Here is a 22138-nt window from a genome sequence, read left to right on the forward strand (position 1 = left end):
ATATACATATATATATATATATGATTGTTTTATTATTATCCCATAGGACTTGAAGGTAATGGTAACACTGGATGGTGGAACTGGGCCCTCAAACCTCCTACAGAGCCCAGGAAAATGCCCAGATGCTCCACTGATGTTTATTTCTAAGAGGAGCAAACACCTAAGGCAGAAACTCATGGCTCCATTCCACTCAGGCTCTTTCTGCTCCTCTGCCAGGGAGGAGCTGGGCAGAGGTTGTCATTGCCTTATTTGGTTCTGGTTTTGGGGTTAAGTGCTGTGGATGAAAAGGGTCTGTGTAATATATCTGACCAAAAGTAACCTCAGGATGATCCGATCATAAATTCCTAACTGGGCAGGTCATAGTGGGTAGTCACACCCCCGGCCTATAAAAAGGTTCATCTTTGCCTTAAGCAAGCCCTGTCCATTGTTCTAGTGCATCTAGGTTAACACAGCTTTGAAATGCTAGAGTAATTCTCTTTTTGAGACCTCTCTGAAGCATAACCACCCTCGAGGGAGCACACAATTGTGTTAACTATCCTTTACCTTACTTTCTCCCAACTTCATGTAATCTTCCTCATATTCTCTCCTTAATTCCAAATATATAAAAGAAACTGCAAAACTGTCATTCTCCAGAGCATTGTGAGAGCTTGCTCCCCAGCACACTGTCAGTTTGGCGCAAATAAACTCAAATAAACTCTCATAAAAATTCTCTACAGGTCTGGATATTTTTACATCAACAGTGCAGATGAAGCCCACGTAGCAAGAATGGTTAGCTACCCCAGATCATGAGGCCCTCTACCAGGGTGACTTACTTTATATAAACTCCATGCATCAATATTATTTTGGAAAGTTCAAGATTTGCCCTCAAAACCATCTGTCACAGCCCTGCAATGACACATTGGTGGTGGGATAACTAAGGTCTGCCCCAACATTGGTTGGGTCTGGGACAAGTGGTGGCCCATGGACTATATGGGTACAGTTAAATTACATTAATAAACCATTGAGATATGTTATATCCTTGTCCTTGACAAATATACCTTCATAACAGCCAAGAAAGCCAGGTCCAACTCCTTAAAGTTTTGTGCCAGAAAACAGTGCTGTATGGGGAGAACCAGTCCTGGCCCCCTTTCCCAAGGCTGTTTGAATGGGGAATAATTCTGAGATTTCAGTATCTGAAATGTGGTCTAGAAGGAAGAACCCAGGTTCTGGGTGGGCACATCCTTTTGGCCATGAGAACTCTTCACCCCACAGAGAGACTGATGAAGGCCAAAAGGGGGTCCTCTAAAGTGTGGGACTAGTGCAGGGCTCCCTCTAGGTCTAAGGGTGGTGGTGAGGGAATAAGGCCTCCTAAATGTTCAGTCAGGCTCTTTTTCCATTTTCAAGAACCACTTCTAGGGAAAGTTCAATTAAGACCATGTCATTTGGTTTCAAAATGGACTGTGTGACCTATGCTCCCCAGTACCAATAGAAGAGAGGTTCCGAAGGTGACCCTAGCTTTATCTCAACCTTGGAATAATAACCCCATGTGAGACTACAGAACCCCTCCCAGTCCTCTGCTTCCCAACTGGCAGCTCTTTGCATTTCTTCCTAAGAAGGAGAATGAGGGGCTATAGTCAGCTTCTCACAGACTTAGTTCAATGGCTCCAATGAAGAGACTGATTCTTCAGAGATTCTGTTCCTTGTTCTTTCTGAGTAGAACCCTGGGAATTAAATTCTGTCTTTTGAGATAATGTTGCCATCAATCAAAATATTTGATTAGCATCTGTTTGGAGTGAGTCCTAGAGGGTTGAAGATTTGTTCAACTGCCAAGTTATTATTGCTGTCTGGCAAATTGTGTATCAGAGAGATTAAAATAACAATAGGTTGAATTATTTTCTCATTAGAACCATAATAATCACTGCCTGGATAGGATTATAAAATTAAGGATTCCACTTCCAGTTGTCTACTTCTCAGTCAATGTCATTCATCATTTATCCTATTATTTAAACCAGAAACCTGGGAGTCACCTTGACTCTTGCCACTCTATCAGCCCACATCAAGTCCTCTTATCTCCACCCTTGACATAATAAGCCCATTTGCCTCTATCCCTGTCTCCACTCTGAGTTATCACTCTTACCTGCCCACACTCTGGTCTCTCTACTTACAATCTTATAATCGGTTCTCACCTCAGCTGCCAGAAGCACATTTTAAACACACAAATCAGCTTCCTATTGAATCTGAATAAAATCCACACTTCTTGCTGTGACCCCTACACCCCTATGACCTGACTTCTGCTCTTTTGTCTGATCTCATCTTAGGGCTCTCTTCCCCTCCCTTGCTTGCTGTGCTCTGCTCCACTGGCTGCAGAGTAGATCTTCAACTGGGGATTCTCAATCATGCAAGCATCCCCCACCTCAGAAGATGCCATTTCCCCTGCTCCTCCTTCCACTGTTACCCTACCCTCCTACCCTCACCCGCTCTTCGGACCACTTTCAGTTCTTAGTCATAGATCTCTCTGAAATGCCACTTTCTCTGAAGACCTGGTCTGGCCACCTCAAGAAGATTCGCCTTTTCCTCTATTTCTGCCCTCTGTTCATTCCTTCAAAGCGCTTTTCACAAATTTTAATTACATGTTTGTACTTTCGACACACAGTACCTAGCACAGAGAATAGAGCGAAGCACCAAGGTGATTATAAATGTCAGTAGTATTAGGCAGAAATATATGCATTTCATTTCTGGTCCCAGTCCCTTGAAAACAGACTAATGAGTTCTGACTTGGCTAGATCTGTGGCTCTTCTAAGGTAGTGGCTGGCTAAGTAAGTCAACAGTGCTTCCGCTAGGCCAGTTGTTGTGGAAAAGTAGGGCAGAGGTCCTGAGGGATAGTGGCTTTTTTGACATGAGTGGAGTCTGGAAAACCATACCTTGAGCTAGTGGGTCTTGTTCTCAATTTAGTTTGAACAAGAGGAGAGAATAAAAGCAGGGCCTTGTGGCTTCAGTGACCCCGAGAAATGACCACTGCTCCTTGATAATCCTCCCTCTTCCTGGTAGGACATGTGCTTCACACATCTCACATCTGTTGTTCCACATTCTCGTCACAATTCAGGATACGTTCAAGGAGAATGACAGGGAAACACAGTTCTCTCTTATCTACTAAACAACTTCCACTCATAGAAGGTTCTGCCGGAATCACTTCTATTCCCTGTTGAAAACAGAGGCAACAGCTACCTCCTTGTTCCCCCCAAAGCTCTCATCCTCACTGGAACCCAACACAAGTATGTCACCCTGCTGCCACTCACAGGGACTTGCATGTCAAACACAAGTGACATCGCTGTTGTGCTGGGAGGAGAAACCTAATTTTTTTTTTTTAAAGTAAAAACAGTGCTATTGAAGGTTTATTCATAAAATCCCAAAGGATTCCCAAAACCTAAAGATACAACTGTCTTACAAAGGTTGTGTCTATAAAAGTAATTTTAAAAGGAAAAAGAACCCTCATTTCATGACAAAGAAAGTCCCAGCTCATCGGAGTGCTGTGCAAGATCGATGTTTTCCTGTCCCAGAGCCTGACATTCCTCAATAGGTGGGATGCTGATGACTCGGCATTTTGGTAATTGCGCACATACACGCAGAGGTTTCTGAGCAAGGGAAATGGTAATGCTTTTAATAAAAAAAAAGAGAAGAAATCAGTAACAGACGAATGTCTAGGCAGCATGGCAAACTAGTTCAAGTTGTATAATTCCTCTTGGCATTTCCTAAGAGCACAGAGGCACATCTTGGGGGAGTGAAGTGAAGAGGGAAATTCTAGTCGTGCAAAGAGGTCTAAGAGGGGACAGACCAAACAGGGATGCCTAAAACTGACCACAGAACCCTTCACCAGGAGGGAGGCCAAGCAGCCAACATATCCCCTGCAGACTCTTGCTTATCATACCCTCAAGTTGGCTGTGGAGAGACTGGTTGCGGGGGCAGGCAGGGATTTCTACCCTAGACCTCCAAGTGCTGCGGAGAAGTCTGGCAGATCTCATTCCTGCAGGCTTTGCCTGGTCAGTCTTCAAGAGAGAGCTGTTCTAGATGGCAAATTGGCATCACTTAGGTTGGGTGGAGAAAACACGGGTAAACTTGGGGGTGGGGTGGGAAAGGAGGTGTAAGATGATTTTACACTGCAGTTGGTGCTGGATGGACTCTCCTGTCACTCTGCACTGATAGGCCTGGGCCATAAAAACCTATACGCAGCTCTGGGGCTCTTGCTTCGCTCGTGGTACAGGCATCCATACAGTGTTTGCAACTCTATCCAGGGATAAGGAGCCATGAGACAGAAGAATTCCCACTCTCTTGTTCAGTCTGCGGATCTGAGGGGAAAGTAGAGTTCAGCAGCTGCCTGCTTATGTCTTTTGGAGCATCAGTGAGGGACAAGGGGGAAGAGCCCACTTTGGTCATGGTCACTGCCATGGGCCATCTGTGCTCTCCAAACTGCATGGGGGAATTTAAATACACAGGCTTATAAGAGTACAAACTAGGATTATTAAAATGCATCATCCTGGGGTAATATTCAACATCAGACAACCAAATGTCAAAAGCTCTCTGTCAAAGCTACAATGTGAACTCTGCAAATCAGCCCAAGTTAGGAGCCCAGATGAACTCGCTCACGTTACATGGAGCTTTAATGGTTCCCAAATGTGTACTACGCGAGAGCCAACCCAAAGGAATATTTCCACTTACCACATTTCACAAAGTAAAAAGATTATTTTTAGGGACTCCTCGTATATTCTAGGAGAAAACTCTATCCCCAGCGATCTCAAAGCACGTTACAGATGGACAATTGAGCACTGAAAAGGAACCCTTGCTCCTGACCTCTCTCCTGTCTCTGTGCTTTTGTGGATTCAGAAGGATCGTGAAATCATCTCCACTGCTGGGAGAAGAAAGAAAGAATGAACCTGAGGAGAAGGAATGATAACTGCAGGGGCTGTGTCGTCTCAGTGGGTCGATGAGAAGTTTCACTTTGAAATGGCAGCACCCGCAAAGCTGGCTAATTATACCACACCCTGGAGGTAATCCACAGACCACTCTGCTCTCCTTATTTCAAACTGAGGCTCAAATAGAAGGATAATGGTGGCAATATTTGGCCTCGATCCACTTTTGTGGCTTTTAAAATGCAAACAAGTCACAGCCCTCTAGAGGGCACAAAACGCCTATGTTCAGAGGGGCAGCAAGGTCCCAGGCTATAGGAGAGCAGGACCCAAGAGTCTTGGATTCTAGTCCTCATCCTTTTACCTTCTTCCTATAACTATGACACTGACCCAGTAATTTCTCAGAGCCTGTTTCCTTACCTGCTGTTTCCCAACAATAATTCCTGCCCATCTCCTAAGGTGGTTGTGGGGATCAAATAAAATGACAGGGTTCTTTTTAAACTTAAAAGCCCTACTAATTTCCAGGATTTCTATTCCTCTCTGTGTAAGATGGGCATAAGGCATAATATACATCAATTAATGTATATCCCCTGGATCACAAAACAAGTATGGAGCCAGAAGGTATCCAGAACTGCTTTCTACAAACTCCTATGACTAAAGCTTCTTCTTCTGGTGATATGGAACAGAAGCAAAAGTGACAGTGGAAATACCATAATATAGGTCCTGGGGATGTTACCCAACCACTGGGAAGTCTTGGCGGTTGACTATAGATAGAGACCAGACAAAAGAAGGTAGGCAAGGAAGAGCAGGAGGAGAAGAAACTCATCCTCACCTCTCATTTTCTCCTGCTGTGCCTGTCACTGCTCCACTCTGCAGTGTTAAATCTCACTTCTTTGTTACTCACCTGTTTCCTGTTGGGTTGAACACCGACAGTCATGGACAATGGGAGGATGGTTAGAAGAGCTCTGAAGAGCACATGGCAGCAGCCAGGTGGATGGGAGGTCTCAGTACCTCCCAGGGGGCTGCGCAGCAGGAATGAGTCCCCTTAATCTCTGCCTGACACTGGATTACCATGAAGTTTTTCATAATAAAAACTGATGAACTAGAATTAACCTTAACTGGAAAGTTATAACTAGGTTGCCTGGTTAACTGAGGGTTAATTAAAAAGGAAAATACACCCCTGCTTTCATCATTTTCAAAAAATGCTTTGATCTTTTTGGTTGAAAATCTTTTAAAAATATGCATTTTCCCTTTCTGCTGAAACTCATAGCGCATTCTTCATTCACCAAGATTCCCCACATCCCCACATGTAAAGGGTCTTGAAGGTCCATGATGCGGTAATTTCTAATTCTGCTGGCATGCAGGAATAGACCAGTGAGCTGGTGAGGGCAACAGCTTGGTGTCTCACATTGACTGTAATGTCCTGTGGTCATCTTGAAAGCATGGGCCCTCATGAAGTGAAAAAAAAATTTAATTTCTTGGTGGAAAATCACTATTGAGTGAGAGAGAAAACTTTAGTGGAATCTGAGTATGTGATTAACTTGTCTTATACAGATAAACATGGGAACCAGATGGTTTTTTATGGAAAATATGATTTGGGAGAAAGTAAAAGTCAGAATACATACTTCTAAAGTTGCAGACTTGGGGGTTTAAAGTCTCCGGGCAGAGCTTTTTTGAATGCTGAGGGTCTACACTACAGATAGAAAAACATTGGATTCTCGATGACGAAGATGAAGGTGAGGCCTCAGAATCATTTCTGTGGCTTCGAGATGAGGGAGACAGATGGAGAAGGTGTAGGAAATTGGACTGTGTTCTAACTTCAGAACAATTTAACAATTCAATTCTTGGTTTGGTCATTATCTGTTCCCTGAGCCTGAGAGAGCAATCTCTAGAGATGAAAACAATACAAACACTTAATCAATTGTTCAGATTTATTACATTCTACTCAATCCTTGAATTACTGTATAGCTTTATGAGGAGCTGCTTTACTCAATTAAAAAGAAACCAGTAACTTGGATTTAATTAACAAGAAAGGTTAAACCTAATGAAAGGTTGTTTTGAAATTTTACATAGTGCATTCTCTATGTGAACAGAGCCAGAAAGAATATGGTCACCACATGGTTACTTTGTTAGGAAGATGATGAAGATGGGTTAGTGGTTTGCTAAAGGCAGAAACCACATAGAAGGAAAAGTGGAATAAAAATAGGAGTAAAGCATAATATTCCATTGTTTCTTCGTATTTTGCTCCTGTTGCACTCCTCACCCTTCCATTCTGCAGTCAGACAAACAAGGGGGAAGAAGTCACACCATCTCTCATTCCATTATGTCTCCATATACATACATTTAGATATATCCCTGGAAACTAAATTCATAAGGGAAACCACTGAACCAGCAATGCTTAGGCTGTATGTGCAAATGAATGCTATCTGTGCAATGTGCTATGACTTAGGCAACAGAATGTCTCCTGGGGGAGACTAATCTTATGTGGGACAGTGACAGAGACCAAAGCCTTCTTGCAAACACCATGGATCTATGGAGACCCAAGACACCCATGCATGTTTACCTGGGGAGCCTGCCAGAGAGTCCCCTCTGCTGAAGGTGAAGGTACGAGACACAGAGACGGGCACTAAAGAATCAAGAGCCAAGGATTTGTGAATTGCGAAGGGAAAGATAAACAAAAAAGGAGAGAGACAAAGAGCATGGGTGAGACAGTTTGTTCCTGGATCTTCACGGCATTACATTTCTCTGCAAAAGGGAATCTTGCCTCTGAAAACATGGAAATTGCACCTTCTTACAAAGTCGCTCTCCAGAAAAAGAAAAAGCAAACAGAGTTTTCTGAAGGTCTAAAAAAGTTAAGAATAATTTTTGAGGGAATCAGACCTGCCAATGTCAGGACAGGCAGTGCTCCAGTGGGAAGCACGTATATGCGACATTCCCTCTGAACCAGCAAATCTGCTGGGAGCCCAGCACTGCATTCCCACCAGGCTCTCCCAGCTGCCACATGAATCTGCTGAAAGTAAAGTGCGGGTTCCTGCTAGGGGCATCCTCGAGGAAGCTGCATCCTGCCCGGGATGCCTAGGAGCTTCCTCTGTGGTCACAGTGTGGGGAGGACCCGTGTGTTCATTGCTCAAGGCTTGAGATGCAGGAAGGGCAGCATATCCAGTATCCTAATGTGAATCAACCTGATGAATTAACTCCGTCACTTTTTAGCAAGTACGCGTGCTCCACAGCATCTCTCTTCCTGTCCTCTTTTCCTTTTCTTTCTTTCCCCACAGGGTCTGTCCGAAATGGCATTGGCTATCACTCGGGGCCAGGGGTAGGGTGGAGTGTGTAGCAATACTCTAATCTTTCTCCCATTTTGACCATGATCAAGCAGTGTTTCTGCTTGGAAATCTGTCTTCTTCGCTCTTATCTGATCATTCCGAGTCCCTTCCAAGGAACTAAATGAAATTAGTTTACAGGTGACATCCCACTGAAATAATCAGCTTCTGCAGTCTTATATGCTGCACCAGATGATTACTGACGATGTCCATACACACAGGGGAGTGTGTGTGTATGTGTGGGGAAGAGCTGTATACCTACCTCATAAACATTTACCATGACATGAGATATCAAAGAATACTTGAATGGGCCCCTAAAGTTGTGAGGCACACTGAAATAAGAAACCCCTTAGTCTCAAGAAGAATCCTAGTACTTCTGGGCTGCAAATTAAATGTATACCCTGACAAGCAAACAGGAAACTTTTCTTTTCCCGCCTGCGTAGTCCTGGGGGCTTCTGTTCTGGCTACCTAGGCTTGGGCCCAGTTCCACCAGAGTGACAGGCTTACCATGGTCCTCCTGGGTTCCTTGGTAATCAGAACCAAAATGAAGGAGACAATGCTAGCTGTGTTCCCTTTGCTCTGCACAGAAAAGCCAAAGTGATTTACTTGTACCCTCAAGTTCAACTCTAAGGCATTGGTCACAGGGCCAGTGTTCTGGCAAACTCGTCATCCCATTTATCACCCTCAAAGGCTGATAGAGCTAAAGGCTGGCATCAAGGACAGAGGCAGTTTGCTAGACTGAGACCCTGCAAGAGTTCATTGCCTTGTGGTTCAGCCCTAAGTTCTCTTTCGACTTACAGGCCGAGGTTCTTGGCTAGGGAAAGATGCTAGGTGGCTAAACCCTGGGCTGAAAGTCCCCCAGGAACAACTGGAGGGTGTCACAGTCTTTGTATTTATTTCGCACTTTACTCCACTACGTGGGGAGGGTTGGGGGAGGGAGGATGAAAAATGTCTCTGTACCCCTACAGACTAATTCAATTGTTTTTTTCCTCCTGAAGATTGCTAATGATGTTCAGGAGCGTGGGGATGGAAAGAGTTTAATGCTCCCTTTTAGTTAACCAGTTTTGAAGGAGGGATCAGTGTTGCAAGTTGATTCTTGTATCACTGATAAAATGGAAGGATTCTGATAGAACTAGAGGAAGAAAGGAAGGAAAGGAAAAAGCCAGATAACATCTTCCTACTACTTAAAAATTTTTTTTCAAAAAAGAAGGTCATCTAAATGAGGTGGGCTGGGGGACCTAATAAAGCTCTTTTCCTCTAGGGTTCCCACCTCTCTTGGTCCTCTGGAAGAGCCAGAACAGGGCCAACATGTCTAAGTAGGATTTAGTGACTCTACCCCAAAGGGACTCGACCTTGAGCAATGTGATGGATGGAAATCTTTAGAGAACCAAGATCAACCTGGTCCCACAGTCCATCACTCTCCCATGCAGAGTTCCTCTGAGTACTGATGCTTCCTCTGGCAAACTTACTTGAGATTTTTTTGGTTTATATAGTATATTAATTTACCACAGTTTTTAAAAATTTTACAGAGCTTCTTCAACTCACATTGGGCTACCCCCCTTAGGTTTGGGCAGCTACTCCAATATCATTTCAGCTCTCTGGGCTAGGATGTGAAATTACAGTGTATATTGTTTCAATATTCCCACACAGAAATTGCATTCTGGAACATGACAGATCTCAAATCCGTATTTCATTGTGCTGTGAGAACTAGTCAGGACCCCGGAATGCATCTAGGTAAGTCACTAACTTGCTGGGTGATTTGGAGCAAGTCAATTCTTTAGTTTCTCTATGTTAAAACAGTACCTACTTCTCATGTGCCAAGGACTGTGATATCAAGCTTTGGGACCCTCTTAGAAATCCAATACAAAGTGCGATGTAAAATCTTTTTTATAATAAGAGAAAACACCTCATTTAGCATTAAAATAGCCACTGTAAACACCAACAGCTAAAAGCAATGCAAAATTCAGACCAGTGAGTCAAAAACAAACAAACAAATGAAGAAAACAACAACAACAAAAACCTAGGGAAATAATTCTTTCTGGATCACACATCACAATAAATGTCATGCATTCTAAACACAAATGCAATAATTCTGAACAGGAAACAGCAAGAAGGAGCACAGAAGGGGCATAGCAAACCAGCCAGTAGCCCCCACCATGAGCATGCACAGCCAGCTGGCAGACACCTCTCCACCAGCTGAGATGTGGCGAACGTGGAAAGAAAAGCAGGTAAGCAACATATTGCACCAGCCTGGGACTTATATCCCAAGATCTTGCAGTCACTTCTGACTAACCCTGCAGACGCAATAACAGCATATTAGGTTTTCAAGTAAAGACTAGTGGATGAATTATCATAGCAAGAAGGAAAGACTGAACCTCCAGCAGAGCACACAAATCACCTGCCTTCCCTGGCAGGTGATAATAAATGGTGCCTCCACTCACAACCTCCCTCCCCACCATTCATCACTTGCACATGAGCAGAGAAGCAGCAAACATTCCAGACACACAGAAACGAAGCCCCCCGGTGGTCAGTGGGTACCTGGCAGGAAGCAATGTTCCTGGCAGAGCATTACAGAGAGGCTGCCAGCATTTGTGTTAGCCCCAGCCCAGGCTCAGAGTGCTTGGTCCAGGTCCCCAGAGTGGGCTGAGGCAGGACTATGTTGGGGAGGACGAGGAGAGGGGTTTGAGAGATACATACGAAAGACAGAGGATCCAGCTAGACTTCCCACCTTCCGCATGTCGTTATCTAAGGACAGAAGATGCAGTGTGTTTCAGAGGCAATTCAGAAAGCATACCTTCTTATGGAATGCTCCCTCTTCCACCCCACCCCCAGAACCAATGAACCCTGCAAAAACCAGGCAATCAAATGGTAGCACAAAAAGCAAAATAAACTTGTCTTTTCGTATTAAAATATAGCACTATGCATCCCTAACCTTTGATAACATTACTGTCTACCACATACTTTCACAAACAAACTCTGAATGAAAAATGAATCTTATACCCACTTTACAGAGGAGGACACTAGAGCCCAGGAAGTTAAATGGCTTGTCCAGGGTCACTAACAGGAGTCAAGACTTGAACCCAGGTGCTTTTTTTTTTTAAATGTCCCATTGCTTCCCCAATAAGCTATGGCTTGGGAACTGGAATACCTGAGCAAGCAGTGGTCATGATAGCTGGGACACCATAGTAGGTGAAGGCTCCATTCTCGAAGCGAAGGCCTTCCTTACCCACCTCCACCTCCACTTTCCCCTGGAGAAAGAAAGACGTGTACTAAGGGTGTGTACTCGCATTTCCATTTCCATTATTGACTACAGCCCTAAGTACTCTGTCTGGATAACAAGTGGACCTAAGTTCTTATCACAGGGGAATGTGAATTCTGTCCAGACTTATGTTTCAGAAATAGCACCTCCAACTTCAGTAGCCCTTGGCAGTAAATTAATTGCTTAGATCATAAAGCAGCACCCAGTCATAAATAAGCAAGCTTTCCTCGCATACTATAATGGTCCTTCCATGATGAAGGTCCAGGCCCCAGCTAGCCCAGGGCCCTGTAAACTGCCTCGCTGGTTTAGTCGGAGATTAAACCATCTGTAAGTCTGGTTGAGATAAAATCTTATTCTGTGTGAGCTTGTTTATCACCACTAATGATGATAGTTAACGTGTGGCATATAGTGTGCACCCATGGGCCTAACATTTTGTTATATGCACAGCCTGGATTCTCATTCATTGGGTCCCACAACCCTACAAGGCCCATATTACTTTCATCGCCAGTTCACAGATGAATCAATTTTGAGGCTCAGAGAAGTTAAAAAACTCAGTCAAGGTCAGTTGGGAAGTGGCGTTATTAGAATTTTAAAACTAGATCTTTCTAATTTCTGAAACTACACTCTCGCCACTACATTTCACTCCCTCCAACTTTGACTTGAAAAGTTAAATTTACATTAAGAATAAGACAGTAGATTGCATAGGTTCGTGATGTTATTTAAACACTATGATAGGACCCTTTTTGATCCCCAATGTGAACAATGAGACTCTGTTTTTGGAGAAGGGAGGTCACTTTATTGGGGCTATTTGGAAAGATGGGTGCGAGGCAGACAGAACAGGTGGATTGGAACAAAGGGAAGCCATATCTAAATTAATGTGAGCTTAACTACGATTTTAAGATGATCACTATATTCAGGGTTCAGAAGATTTTGCTGGGAAGAGACGGAGAATAGTGACGAGCAGCATTGGGTGGAGCCAGGCCAGGGTGCCAGCAGTATCCAGTGCTGGAACCATGCTGGACACCTATTTATGGGCCTATCCAGGCAATTAGGGCAGAAGGTGATCACACTTATATATATGAGTTTTGGGGAAATGCTGTGCATCTTTCACTCAGTCATTCATTTCCTTCTGGGTCTTTTTAAGGAGGAGAAGTGTCAAGAGACTGCAAAGGCTGAGATGTTGCAGGCAAGGTGGATATGTCCTGTGCACCTCAAGAGAGCAGAGCAAGGACCAGTGGGTGGAAGTCAGAGATGTTGAGATTTGCGATCAACAATGAGCAGGGATTTAAATGAGAGGTATCTGAAGTTTTGGAGGCACTGGACAGTTGCATTTCTGGGCATGGCCAAGCAGAAACAAGGTTTTAGGGATTCTGTACAGCAGCAATTTTGGAAGTCCAGCAGCAGAACGCCACTGCTGGAGAGGTACCTGCTGCGCCTCATCACAAACATAGCTGAGTGGTCAGATTAAATGCCATCAAGACCCCACTACTCCCAGGACACCAGCCAGTCATATCTGGCTCCTTCTTTGGGTCATGGACAAATGCCCACTCCACCTGGCCTTGTTCTCAAGGCAGCCAGCTAAGTCTTGGAATTTGGCACTGGGGAGGCATGGCTACTTCCCTCCAGCCTAGGGATGCCCTCGTCTTGCCCTTGGAGGTCTCTGATTTTCCCACTCACCTGGAGAAGCAGCACAAAATAGTCCACAGGGCGGTTGCGCTGGTAGAGGTAGTGTTCTGGGGCTTTCTTGTTCTTCTCATCAAACTTCAGCTCCTGGATCACGTGGGGATGTTTCAGGAGCCGGAGCAGGATCTTCTCCGAAAGGTACAGAGACTTAAAGGGCTCCACTTCTAGGGAACAATATGAGGCAGGAGGAATTGGCAGCTGGGAGGAGTCAGGGTGGGCACGCCACGGCAATCAGGGCATGTGTCTAGAGTCCCCTCCATTTGAGCTCCAGGCACCAGGCTGGCAGGATTCCTGCGACTCCCTTGGTTGGGGGTTCTTAAACCCAGGAGATAGGCCTGTGCCCTATGGAGATGTGTGTCCTTGCACTGGCACCTCGGGAAACACAGGTCACCATTTTGGACATGCCAGTTTTGTTATTAATTTTCTCCTTGATTTTATTTAAAGTTGTGTATGGACTTAAAAAAGAAGGCAATCTTGCCATTTGCGACAACATGGATGAACCTAGAGAACATTATGCTAAGTGAAATAAGCCAGGCACTGGAGGACAAATAGTGCATGATATCACTTATATGATGAATCTAAAACAGTCAAATTCACAGAAGCCGAGTAGAATGCTAGTCGTCCGGGCTAGTGGGAGGGGAAAAAGAGGGGCTGTTGGTCAAAAGGTACAAATTTTCAGTTATGACAGATGAGTAAGTCCTAGAGATCTATGGCACAGTGTAGTGCCTATAGTTACTACTGTATTGTATACTTTAAAATTTGCTAAGAGAATAGACCTTACATTAACATACAAAAATAGTAATAAATAAAGAGGGTGGGAGGAAATTTCTGGAGGTGATGGATATGTTTTGGCACAGATTGTGGTGATGGTTTCATGGGTGTACACTCATCTCCAAACTCATCAAGTTGTATACATTAAGTATGTACTACATTTATATGTCAATCATACTTTAATAAAGTGGTTTCGAAAAAATAGTTGGGGATGGATAAGCAAGCCATGTAAACAACAAAGGCTTTGATGCTATAATCAAATGAAATACAGAGAATTTAATCTGACCTATTTGTATGACATATCTATTGAATGAAATGAAATTTCAAGTTAATAGAAACGGGTAGTTATTTAAGTGATATGTTCTCAACAATGTGAAGCACCCTTGCATCACATTTACGTGTATTATTGTATATTATATTACATTAGCAGATATAGCTGCTTTGCTCTAGGAAATCAGACAGCCAGTAATTAAAAGAAATCTGTATTCAGAACTAGATAAAATGTTGACAACTCTACTTTAAAGAACTCCAATTTATTTTTTATTTTTTATTAGTAATTATTATTATTTTTTGTTTTATTAGTTTCAAGTATACAGTACATTGGTTAGATATTTATATAGTTAATAAAACAATACCCCCCTAAAGAACTCCAATTTAAAATTTTCTACTTTTTAGCACCTAGAACAGTACTAGCATGCATTACGTACTCAATAAATATATGTTGAATAAATTAAACATTGAACTTAGTAATGGGTGTGATCATTCTAGGTCAGCACATTAACTAGGCATAGATGAGGCCAGAGGTCAAAGATGAAGTTTACCTTCTTCACAAGAAGGACAAGTTTCTCTTTGGGTCTCTTATTTTTTTTTTCTTCTACAGATCTCAAAATTCATAATCCACTTCTGTATATAAAGAACTCATATCTCATAGCCCTATAAGGGCCCTGGAGGGTCTTGGACCCCAGGGGCTTGTTGCTGGGTAGGAAAACATCTTCCCCTCTGCCACAAACCCTCTGGGGCACCCCAACTCCAACAAGATGGAGGTTGGTCTCAATATCCCTCCAAGAAGTGAGTGGAGGAAGGGAAAAGTGCAGCAGTGGTTTCTTTAGCTCTTTTCTTGAATAGAAGAGAGAAAGCTGAGTTGCGTTGTATTTACTTCCTGCCTAGAAGATTAGGCCTGGGGCTAGAAATGACAGTATGTGACAACCTGTCACCCTACCTAATGTAACTTTCTCTGCTGGATCAGTGGATCTCAGTCCCAGCTGCACGTTGGAATTAGGTTGCAAGGTAATAAAAAAGATTAGTGCCTGGGTTCCACCCTCCAGATTCTGCTTTACCTGCCTGGGGTGAAGACACAGATGGGTAGAGTCATACCTGTGGCCATGAAGCGGTGTGTGGCCAGCAGAAGCTGTGGAGAAATCTTCACCCTCATCTCTGAGTCAGAAAGCTTAAACAAGGAGAAGTCATGGCGCTTTCTCTCCCGGTGTGGGACCCTCTGCTTTTTCCGATTGTCGGCTGCAGATCACAGGGACAGATTGCATGATCTCAGAATCACTGTGGGGTTTTGGAGGTTATCCCAGACTTCCTTTGGGACGACATGAATTTCTGCAAAGTGTCAACTGTAGGTGACATTACAATACCTCTCTCCAGGGGTAGAAGGATGTTGATAAGGGTTGGAAGGTAGAAGATGCTATAATCTTCTCAGTGCTATGTACACTTAAGAGGTACATAGTGGAAAACAGGAAAGGCTGGCATGGAACCCCCAGGGTCAGGATTCTGGGGCTGGCTTCTGTACTTCTGAGCTGTGTAACCTCTCTAAGCATCAGAACATTTGTTTGTTTTAATCTATACGAGGTTAATAATTAATAATAACTCTTCTACTCATCTCCTGCAGTTATTATGAGACTCCAACCAGAAGCTATCTGTGAAGTGCTTACAAAAAGGCATTCAAACATCAGAGACGTGAATCTCGGCATCAAGGGGTTTGGGAGTCCCAGGAGGTTGCTGTCTCTGTCTCTCTCCTGTCCCCAGCACTAGACTCACCTGGTCTCTTGCCACTGATTTAAACCACACTCTGAGCAGTACCCAAGGCATGCTGCCCAAGGAAGTGGGTGGTCACTGCCTCTTTCCACTCACAAGTCTCCTGCTTCAACTCTGGCCCCTTTATGGGGACAGAATTGGGAGAAATAAAGGAAAGAAGAAAGGAGAAGAACTGGAAACACCCCTATAACCTGCAAAGATGGGTTCTTTGGGCAGAGGCCTTCGGTAGGACCTGGAGGAACTCCAGAGAGCCTGATTATTGATTGATAAAATTTGCTTTTTCCAATTTAATATTTTTCTCCTTTCTTTTTTTTAAAGCTTGTCTTAAACATATTTTTTTTTTGAAGGGAGAAGAGGAGTTTTTGCTTTGGACATGTCTCTTTTGCTTTCCCTTAGTTTTGAGTGAAACTTGGAAACTTCCAGCCAATTTCATCTGTGCTAAGGAGAGCAGGAAAAGGGGTTTGGGTTTTCTCCAAATTTGACCTAGACAAACAGGGCTGTGGGGAATTTTCAGTGCAGACTGAGTAGACACAGTGGATTAGAGGGAACGAACCCCTGGGCCAGGGGCCCAGGGCCCAGGATGTGGCTGCCTTGGACAATCCCTCTCCTCTCGGAGCTTGCCTCAGCCACACCGTTTGGGTTTCCTGCCAGAAGGGAGAAAGTGCCCTTCCACTGGCTGCTCTCGCTGGCCTGCCTTGGACTCTGGGCCCTGCTTTCACACTCCTTTTGCTCAGGTTGCAACCATAGTGAGATCCAGACCCAGCTTTCCTGTGGGTCAAGGTCAAGTGAGAAGCAACATAGTATTCCAGGCTCCCCGGCCTTCTCGCAGCTCTGAAGGAATCATGCCAGAAGCTTGTTTACAAGAGTGGGAAAACTCTACCCCTTTCCTTGAGAAAGTAGATCAATTGCTCAGCAAGAGAGCAGCAAATATCTGCATTGGACCAGTTCTTTTGCTCTTGCTAATGAGCAGCCGTCTGATTTGCATGACATGTTTGCTTAAATATCCGTCTCCCTCCTCCTCCATCAAAATGCCGCTTAACTTTTCATCATGGAGAATCATTCATCTGATCTCCTTCTTCATTCCTTTTATTTTAATAGCTAGTATTTGGAGCATTAAGCTTGTGAAAACAAATGCCCTAAGAGGAGCTTACTCATTTAGATTATTTATCACTACTATCAGCCACTGGCACTTTAGTGCGAATGTCTTCACCAATATATCTATTGAGACACTTGGGAATTCTAAATCAAGAGTGATAGGCAGAGATGGAGAAGGGAGAAGGAAATGAGGGAGGAAAAGGTCAACTCTTACTTGAAGAACACAGGCCTGACTCGGGCATCACAGCAGTACCAGATACTCTGACACTTCTGGAACATTCTGTCAAGGTCCGGCCCACCTTTTAGGTTTGATCTCTTCCTAGTTCAAAAAGAAGTCACTCTTTCTTCACTGCTCACTGCCTTACAGTGTCAAAGCTTTTTCTACCAGGAGCTAGTTTTTGGCTGTTTCTAGCAAACTAAGAACAGGGGTCTGGAATGGGTTCTCTGAGGGGAGGAGAAGGTTTTGCTGTTCCATGAGGTAAAATTTGGAGGAAACAGTCCCTGGCCTCAGGACGCCTATGGATTAGGTTAACATTCTCATCCCGGAGACAAAGCATGTCTTTGTAAGGTTTGCAAGCAAAGCTTTGATAAGACTCAGTGACCGAAAGCAGTCACTTTCTGCATAGAAGAGTCCATATTGTTCCCAAGGGGGAGGAGAAAGGAGAGTGAGAAGACCAGAAATGGGGGAGCAGAGTGGGGAGCAGAGGCAGAAGCAGGGACAGGAGCTTGGGCTGAGGAAGGAAGAGAAAGGGAAACTAAGTGGTACGGCTGAAAAGCCTAAGGGAGAAGAGCAGTGTCTAAGAAGGGACATTTAAGGTTTGGCTTAGGTTGCGGTGAGCAATCTCATGACGGTCTCCATTGCAAATGTTTTGATGTGAGTAGGTTGTTGAATGGAACCCCGGGGAGTGTTGGGGTCTGCATCCAGATGGACAAAGAGACAAAACAAGAACAACACAGGGAACAGAAACCAGGGCAGAGTGGTCCTCTGAGGTGCACTTCGTTTCCTATAGTTCCTTCTTCATCTAAAGGCCAGGAGGTCTCCTTTCCATAGTCTTGGTTCCTGAAGATTCCCTCCTGATAAACATTTAGCTAGCATGTTCTCGGGGACTTGGGGTTGGTTATTCCAGCCAGGGTATCTTGCCATGCCAGCACCTGGCATTAGAGGATTGACTTGCGGCAATGAAGGGGGCTTGTCCTGACACCTTTTCACACTGTATATCAAACTAAGCCAGCTCTGAGAGTCTCAGAGGAAAATAAGATGACCTTAGACAATGGCCAAGACCGTGCACTTACTGTAGAGGTCAGTTTCGTCTAGGATCTCTGACTTGATGATCTCTTCTATGATGTCCTCCAGTGTGACAATGCCCATCACCTCATAGAAGGGGTCGCCTTCTCCCTCATTATTCACCCGCTGGACAATGGCCAGGTGAGATTTTCCTAGAGAACAAATAAAGTCACAGTTAAGCATCTGGGGCATTTTCGGAGATCTTTCCTTGTGATAAAATTATACAAAGTTGCTTTCTCACTAATCTCAGGACTGAACTTATCCTAGGATCTCTTTAAAATATGAGGTTTGTGTACAAGCTCATATAAAAATATAAAGTTTCTTTATATTTTTACATCTGTTTCCTTTTTTAGAAAAGTTACCTAATATACACAAGGCCAGTTAAAATTTTTTCCTTTTAACCTTTACATATTAGCAATTACAGTTGACCCTTGAACAATGTGGGGGTTAGGGGCACCAACCCTCACGTAATTGAAAATCCACACTTTTGACTCTACAGTCAACCCTTCACATCTGCAGACCCAACCATCTGTGGGTCGAAAACAGTACTGGGAATGCGAAAATACAGTTTTTGAGCCATGGTAGGTTGAATCCACAGATGCAAAACCAATGGACATGAAGGGTTGACAGTACTCATTGAAAAAAAACCCACATGTAAGTGGACCTGTGCAATTCAAACCTGTGCTGTTCAGAGGTCAACCCTATATCTAAGCTGAAGGAGAATGAATAGTCTAATTGAAAGAACAAGAATTTGGAGTTAGAAAAATTAGGTAGTAGCCTTATCCTCCTTCAAACATCTCTCATCTCCTACCCCCTCACTATCTATGCAATAGGCCCTCGTCAAATCCTTTAACCTCTACTGATTCTCAAGCTTCTCATCTAGAATTAGGGAATAATACCACTTGTTGATTTTTAAAACATGCTCTCCAATTCTTTGATACACCTCTCATCGAAAGGTGTGGTCTCTATCCTCTTCCCTTGAGTCTGGGCAGGCTTGTGACTGCTTCAAACAATGGAGAACAGGAAAGTGTCTGCATGAGACTGCTGAAGCTAGATCATGAAAGGCATGTGGTTTCTGCTACAGAAGTACTCTAAGAAGTCCGACCACTACCCTGAGGTCACTATGGTGGAAAGGCCACATGTAGATTCTTAGGTGACTGTGTCAGCTAAGCCTGGCCTTTCAGCCATCCTACCAAAGCACTAGACAGGTTAGCAAAGAAGCCATCTTGACAGTGGATCTACAATCTCAGCTGATTCAGCGCACTCTCAAAAGTCCTCCAAACCCATAAAAGTCATCTCCAGTGCTGGCACAGACACTGAGAGGCAGAGATAAGCAATTCTCGCTGTACCTTGTCCAAATGCCTGACGCATAGAATCTGTGAGCATAATAAAATGGCACCCATAAGGTGACTGTGGAGCTCAAATGACCTAGTGGATATGTGAAAGTGCTTTGTAAACTGTAATGTGTCATAGACAGTCAGTTAATTTTCACTGTCCAACAACTGAATAATAACAGTTAACATTTATTGAGCTCTAATGGTTATTGATTCATTTAATCCTCTTAACAACCCTTGAGGCAAGTACTATTTTTATCTCCATTTTACAGATGAAAGAACTGAAGCACAGAATGGTTAAGTAGCATACCCAAAGTTACACAGCCACTCATAAGTGGCAGAGCAGGATCGCAAACCCAGATAATTGGGTACAGTTCTAACTTAGGGACCAAGTCTTACCCAACAGTCCTGCTTCTTCACCTTGGTTTATTTTCATCTGCTGATAAATACATTTCCTGGTCCTGTTTCTAAAATAAAAATCTGGGTGGTTCTTTTCCTTATCTAAGAGACATTTAAGGAAAAACCTAGGGTACTGACTCAGATGTTGTTCTTGCAAAAAAAAAAAGAAAAGGAAGTTCATGCTTTATCAGAGTTACTTTTTATAAGCTTTTGCTTGGTCATTGCTAGAAAAATATATCAAATAAGAAGAATAGTCAGTTTGCTGGAGGCAAAATTAACCATTAAAATGGAAATACATGAGCTTCTGTATCAAATACCTCAAATCACAATAAAACTATGTATTGGGATTTTTAATTGGAAAGATGGCAAGAGTAGGCTCTAATTTCTTTTCCACCTTCAACTTGTCCTTCAGCTTACTTTTCAACTGATCAGATCATTCCACTGCCCTGCTCAAATACTCTTCATGGCTCCTCAGTGTGCATGGAATCAAATTCAGACTCATGAGTTTGGTATTCTCAAGACTGAAAAATGTGGCTCCCTCCCATCTTTCTAACTGCATGCCTTGCTACATCCCTAATCATTCTATATTACAGGTGCCCAGGTTACTTCCATGTCCTCAGCTTCCTCCATGTCCGTTTTCTAAGTCTTTGCTCACATTGTTTCTTTCCCCCATTCCATCTCCACTGGGCCTTCGAGTTCCAGCTCAGGCACCTGCTCCTCAAGAAAGCTCTCCTGGATATTCCCCATTCCGAAGCTGAACCAGCCTCATCTTATGGGTGTTTTTAAACCTTTGATAACTCTATTAGAGCATTTTCACACACTATTGCTTGTCATAACTAGCAATGTATGTGCCCTCTACTGAACCATGTCTCTTCCTCAAATCATAAGCTCCTTCAGGACGCAGACTTAGATAGGGTACCTTCCATATAACAGGCAGTCAACAAATACCTGATGAATGAACTAAGACTGAATAAAAATCCATAGTGGATATAATAGATAATATTGAAACCGAACACCAAAACCTTTACTTTTTGATAAAATACAATGTGTTTAAATTAAAATTTAAGCTCTGCTTCAGTGGTTCTAAATTGTTTCTTTGAAACAACTGCATCCTACCCAAATGGACTGAAGGGTTTTATAGTTTAAATTAGATTATGCTACTTGTTAGAATATGCTCAATTTAAAGTGTTTTTTTTTTTTTCCAACATAGTGTTCTTACACTTATGGCACCTGTTCTCACTTTTTTGCTAACATATGCTAACAGATGACAAAACAAATGACTAGTATAATGGAAAAACTTAGAAAAGTGATTTCTTAAAATTATTTTCTATAACTGGATAATCATTGTAATGTGGAGCCCAGAATATATATAATATAGTTATACTTCCCACCACTAAGAGATTAGTTCATACAACGGGATTAAATAAATTAACATTTTATGATGTTTCACAAAGAGTACCATAACTTCCACATGAGTATCTACCATTGGTCTACACTTTATAAGGTCAATTTGAGGACACAGTATGTGATCACCAGGGAATAGAGATTTTAAGTCCTAATTTTATAATATCAAGACAATATGCTTATGTAACCTCTTTAGAAACATTTTGTAATCCTCAATCAACCTTTATGATCCCCTCAAGTGCCTATAGAGATCTACAAACAAATGAAAAAGTCATTCTTTCTTAGGGTCAGACTGGAACAGGAATTAGCAATCACATAATTCTTTTCTGAGCTGACATGGGGACAAGAAAACCAGCTGTTCCCATGATACACATATCTGAGGTTCTTCCTCTCTCAAAAGAGTTGGCCTTTGAGAGACGTATCTCTTGTACCCCTCCTCTTCCTGGGCCCCAGAACTGATGGGGATGACCCCAAAGGAAGCCAGTCTTGAAACATGGAAAAGTTAGTTACTCTCTCCTGCCATAGCATTTTGAACGTAGCTCTCTATTAGCATTTATAAGAACAACAATAATATCTATTATTATTGTAGCAGCCATCATTTGCTGTACACACACTAGGGGCCAGGCACAGTGTTGAGCATCATACACCATTATTTCACTAAGTTGTTG

The 22138-nt window shown here is 43.1% G+C and overlaps 1 protein-coding gene across 3 annotated transcripts in view; it reads right to left on the reverse strand.

Moving 5' to 3' along the window:
* The window catches only part of CNNM1 (cyclin and CBS domain divalent metal cation transport mediator 1), a 52026-nt gene that overhangs the window by 10650 nt on the left and 19238 nt on the right, over positions 1-22138 (reverse strand). For 2 of the 3 annotated variants that reach the window (XM_039871545.1, XM_039871544.1), the window contains exons 2-6: positions 18342-18485; positions 15288-15428; positions 13137-13306; positions 11349-11448; positions 10898-10945 (exon numbers count right to left, since the gene is read on the reverse strand). In XM_039871545.1, coding sequence (XP_039727479.1) covers positions 10898-10945; positions 11349-11448; positions 13137-13306; positions 15288-15428; positions 18342-18485 — 603 coding nt within the window. Of the gene's footprint in view, positions 1-28; positions 7153-10897; positions 10946-11348; positions 11449-13136; positions 13307-15287; positions 15429-18341; positions 18486-22138 lie in introns of those variants that run through there. The other variant, XM_039871546.1, reaches the window with a different exon arrangement.

Source organism: Pteropus medius, unplaced genomic scaffold (genome assembly GCF_902729225.1).
Source record: "Pteropus medius unplaced genomic scaffold, Ma_sr-lr_union100, whole genome shotgun sequence".
Lineage (NCBI taxonomy): Eukaryota > Metazoa > Chordata > Mammalia > Chiroptera > Pteropodidae > Pteropus > Pteropus medius.